The 4,992-nt window shown below is 36.2% G+C and overlaps 1 protein-coding gene across 1 annotated transcript in view; it reads left to right on the top strand.

The window, feature by feature from the left end:
• Positions 1 to 2,945, top strand: part of NMI (N-myc (and STAT) interactor) — a 21,932-nt gene extending 18,987 nt beyond the window's left edge. The window contains exons 6-7 of the mRNA XM_006880815.1: positions 1,701 to 1,807; positions 2,727 to 2,945. Coding sequence (XP_006880877.1) covers positions 1,701 to 1,807; positions 2,727 to 2,945 — 326 coding nt within the window. The remainder of the gene's footprint in view (positions 1 to 1,700; positions 1,808 to 2,726) is intronic.
• Positions 2,946 to 4,992: the final 2,047 nt, after the last annotated feature.

Raw genomic sequence — 4,992 nt, 5'->3', positions numbered from 1 at the left:
ACTTTGTGTAAAGAACACAGCCTTTTTTCCCTGTCCCACATAGAAAACACAAAGAGACAGTAGAAGAGAAATTACAGAAAGGCCAAGAACAATCATGGAGAAAGCACATGTTCGGAGAGGCTGAATTCCTTGTAGTTTTCACCTCAATCGGGTGATTTTGTCAGGCAGACTCCCTTGGAGTTGGTGTGGCACCCAGGTATTCCTCATTCTGTTGTTCTTAGATGCTGTTGAATCGACTTGTAACAACTCACCAACCAACAACTTGGAACCTAGCTTTTTATTGTGCCATCCTCATGATATATCAGTCCGTCTTCTGCTAGTGGATCTTTCTCCCTTTTGCTGACTCTCTACTTTTCCCTGCAGGATGCCCCCTTTTTAGGTAGAAGTGGACTTTTACCAGATCATTTTAGAGAGACTGACTTTCTTGTGATTTTTAAAATATAATTCTGTAGGTGCTTTTGGTAATGTGTTTTCAAGTGATTCGATGTAAAAGTATCCTGCTGCAGTTGTGCTCTGAGTGAAAGTTTACAGAACAATTGATTTTCCATCCAATCAAACACATTTTGTTTTATGGTGTTATCGCCTCCACATTGTGGTCACACTTTTCTGCTTCTCTCTGTGATTCCCATTTTTATCTATCTTTCCATCCTATTCCTTTCTGCCTTTTGTACTCTTCCTTGAGGAAGTACTGTTTGCTCTTTCATGATTGGTTGATTCTAGAGTGAGTACCTCCACGTGTTTTTGTTCCCTTTAAGACATGACTGTTATTTGGCTGGGTGGTTTGGCCATAGAATTGAGTTACAGAATTAGAGAGTTACTAAAGTTTCTGTCTGTCTCTTAGGTCATCAAGCATTGTCACTTGTGTGATTAAGAATTTATTCCACATTTGAATGCTGCTTATACTTATAATTCTTATAACTTCTCCTAGACTTATATATATTTATTAGAAACCCAACTATATAATTTTAAAAGGCTGGTTAGATTTCTTTCAAAACAAACTAATGCATGTTCTCTCTTTTTTAAAAAAGAAAATACAAAAGATCTATCTACCTACCTATCTATCTATCTATCTATCTATCTATCTATCTATCTATCTATCTATCTAAACATTTAGTTAAAAGTATTTCCACAAACTGTGTTCCTCCCTCTGTATCGTTAGTTATGGTTAATTAAATGTCTTTCCAGACCTTTTTCTGAGCACATATGAATGATCACTGTTTCTAGATGACTTCCATACCATCTATCATTTGACTAGCATTTATAGTACCACTCGATAATTTACAACTTCTTTATATCATTATATTCTACTTAGTTTTTATTTGCATATATTTTTTCTTTAATATTTCTTGATAAATTTGAAAATGTCCAGTATTTTTCAGTTAGATGGGTAACTCCCTAAGGTGGCTGTTGTATTTTTTGGAGGTCATTACCAGTCTGTCTGAGGACATTGAAGCCTTCTGTGCATTTGACTGGGTGGGTCGTTTCAGTACAGATGGGATTGTTTCAGGCTCATTATTGTTTGGTCATATGTTTCTAAGAATTATATACTGTGACTTTTCAAGAAAAACACCTGGTAGAATGTCCAATAAACTGATCATTCAATTCAGTGTTTGATGTGGTATTATTCTGTTTGGAGGAAGTTTAGCTGTGGTTAAAAATTATTTTAAAAAAGAATAAAATGTTTTAAAATTTACTTTTAGTTGCTGACAAAATTTTGAAAAAGAAAGACTATCCTCTTTATATCAATGAAAAATGCTTTACAGTTACTGTTTCTCCATACGTAGAAAAACACTTGGAAAAATACCAGGTAAAATCATCTCTTTTATTTTGTGGTTGGTTTTTTTGTGGTGGTGTTTTTGGGTTTTGTGTTTTGTTTTTGTTTTTGTTTTTTTTTTACATTTTATTATTTTTTGTGTGTGTACAATCAAATTTGATCTGATTGGTATAGGAGGAGATTGCCCCGCCTTCTCCAGCAGAGCATCTGGTGGATTCGAATTGGTTACCTCTGGGATTATAGTGCAGCTTCTTGCCACTAGACCACCAGAGTTCACCATCTCTTTTATTTTGGGAACTCATTGCCCAACTCTTTAAAACAAACTCCCTTAAAAAAAAACACCCAACAAAACAAATCCTTATGAATGTATTGTTATTTGATTCTTACCAGTGAGGGTTGTACAAATTTCACTTCTGCTTGATATGAAATGAGTTTGTTACTTGAAAGAATATCTTAATGCAAAAACCTTCTTTAATTGTCAAACCATTTTTTAACTAAAATGATTCCATTTTCTATGCGTATACATACCTACCTTGTTGTTGTTGTTGTTATGTGTCTGCTATGATTAGAAAGAATTCTATTTTAGCCTTTGTTTTGAGAGACAGGAAATCTCAAGAAGATACCAAATGGGAGAATGTCACTTCCAGTTCTGAGCTCTAGAAAGAGTACTCTGATGTCACTATACAGATTAGGAACACAGCACTGGGATTCAATGCATTGACCATGTGAATGTTGGAGGGGAAAAGCGAGTCAAGTATGGATTTTAGCTTTGGGTCTGGTGCACTAGATAAGTGATGGTGCCATTTAATCACTCAGAAAGTGTAGAAAAAGGAACAGCCTTGGGATGAAGACAGCTCATTTGTTTATTAATTTAAATGAATAATTGTAAATGTAAATGTAAAGTTTTTGTAATAGAAAGTTCTTGACACTTTCTCCCTTTTTTCCACCTTAGGTATTTTCGGGAATATCAATGAAGACTGTGCTCCTGACTGGAATGGAGGATGTTCAGGTGGATGAAGAAACTGTAACAGATTCAATTTACATTCATTTCCAACGGGTGAAGAATGGTGGTGGGGAAGTGGATGTTGTAAAATGTTGCCTAAGTCAACCTCAAATAGCATATTTTGAAGACGAGACTTCTGGACTTCTGAAAACAAAAGCTTCTGATTAAAAAAAAAAAGAGTACCCTTTTTCTTAAAAAAAAAGGAAATATTTTAATTCTTTAGTGTGCATTTCTTTTGGGGTACAAAATTTATTCTTCTAATTTTAATTTCTTCTTTTTTTAAATCATCCTGTGTATATTATAATAAAGAAGTGAGCTGTATGAAAACAGTTTTGCTAATAAATTATGTGGATTGGTGCTCCATCTGCTGAAAACAACTTTAATTGACCTCGACGCCCCCCCTGCCTGCATTAGTTTAATCTTTTGTGGCCGTGGGGGCCAGTTCTCTTTTGGCCCCACGACAAACAATATGCAGATTTAACTCTTTGTTAACTTTTTTCCAAAACAAATGCAATTACAGTCAGCATTTTGTCATTTCTGTAGAACTTAATGAAGCTTAATTTAGGAGAGCTCTGGTGGTGTGGTCTGTAGGGATTGTTCTGCTATCCCAAAGATCACACCTCACTGGCAGTTTGAAGGCTCAGTGAGAGAAAGATGACCAGTCTCCTCCTATGTCATTTACAGCTTTGGAAACTGAAGGGAGTAGGTACTCCAAGATCGTAAATAGATTCTTTGTAAAAGGGGAAAAAAGGCTAATATTCACAAGTTCTATATGGAGCAGGTAGGTATCAGAGGACACAAGATACATGGTAAAACAGAAATACAGAAATTGATTGTTGTCAAGTAAAAACTGATTCTTAACTAACCCTTCATTGGATTTTCAAGGCTGAAATTATCTGGGAAGAGTTTGCCCATCTTTTTCTTGTGAAGCCATTGATGGAGTTGAAACTCCAGGGATGCTTGCCCTTTGGGTTAGCAGTGCAATTCCCTATAAGTTGTTGGTGAGGGACTCAGGACACTTCACGTTTAGACAATGCATGAAGTAAATGCAATCGTTTCTTTTGCTGTTTTGTTGTTGTTAAGTGCCGTTGAGTTGACCAAGAATCATAGCAACCCATTGAAAAATGGATCTGAGCCCTGGTTTTGAATTGAATTAAGATTTTTTTTTCCAGCTTTTTTTGGTCACAAGTGTTACTGATTAAAAAATAAAGGAGGCAAAGTTCAGAATTTCTAATCTGAATAAAGAATTAGGTTTGTCCAGTGAACACCAGAGGCGTCACTTTAATCATCAGGAGTATAATAAAATCACTGAGATTAAATAATGTGGAATCCTGTAAATAATTCTGTAGCAAAGGTATTGAACGTACCATGGACTACCAGGAGAACTAACTGGTCTGTCCTACAGAGGGTGAAACAAAGTTGTTCCTTGGAGACAAGGATTTTGGGACTCCATCTCACATACTTTGGATATGTACCCAGGAGAGAAGAGTCTTTGGAGAAGGATATCATTCTTGGAAAGGTCAAGGGATAGCACAGGAAAGGAAGACACTTGATGTGATGGATTGACACAATAACTGGGGTATGAAGGTAGTTGTGTCAAAGACAATGAGATTGGCTCAGAATAGAGCAGGGTTCAAAGCTATTGTGAATAGGGTCACCATGAGTCATAGTTGACTTGATGACACACAACAACAACAATAACAACAACAACATTGATACTTAACTATATACTACATCTTGACTTTGCCAAATTACAATCTCAGCGATTTTCCACTGTGGTTTTGTTGCTTGCCATTGAGTCAGAACTAACCCACAGCTGACCCTCCAGGGGTTTTTCAGAGATAGTAAATTGCATAGGAGGAGATTATATGTCCTTCTCCAGGGGAGTGGCTGGTGGATTCAAACCCCCTGCCTTTGGGCTTTCAGTGCAGCTTCTTACTACTAGGCCACCAGAACTTCCTGTAGCCTTCTGCAAATTTGTTGTAACTGTTTTTAGTGACTTTTTATTGGTGTAGGAAGACAGACTAAAATCACAACAGAAAATTAACCTCTGGTAGAAAGCTTTAACAACTCTCAGGATATACTAATTTCAGAATGTTACAAATAAAGTGACTGCATGAAGAAATGCTCAAAATCCCTAGCCCTAAGAGAGATGCAAATTAAAACAACTATGAGATATCATTTCACCCCAGTCAAAATAGCAAAATTTAACAGA

The sequence above is a fragment of the Elephantulus edwardii genome, unplaced genomic scaffold (genome assembly GCF_000299155.1).
Source record: "Elephantulus edwardii isolate Elephantulus edwardi_28Jun2011 unplaced genomic scaffold, EleEdw1.0 scaffold00010, whole genome shotgun sequence".
NCBI lineage: Eukaryota > Metazoa > Chordata > Mammalia > Macroscelidea > Macroscelididae > Elephantulus > Elephantulus edwardii.
Note: the sequence above shows the minus strand (reverse complement) of the source record. Positions and strands in the feature narration are given on the sequence as shown.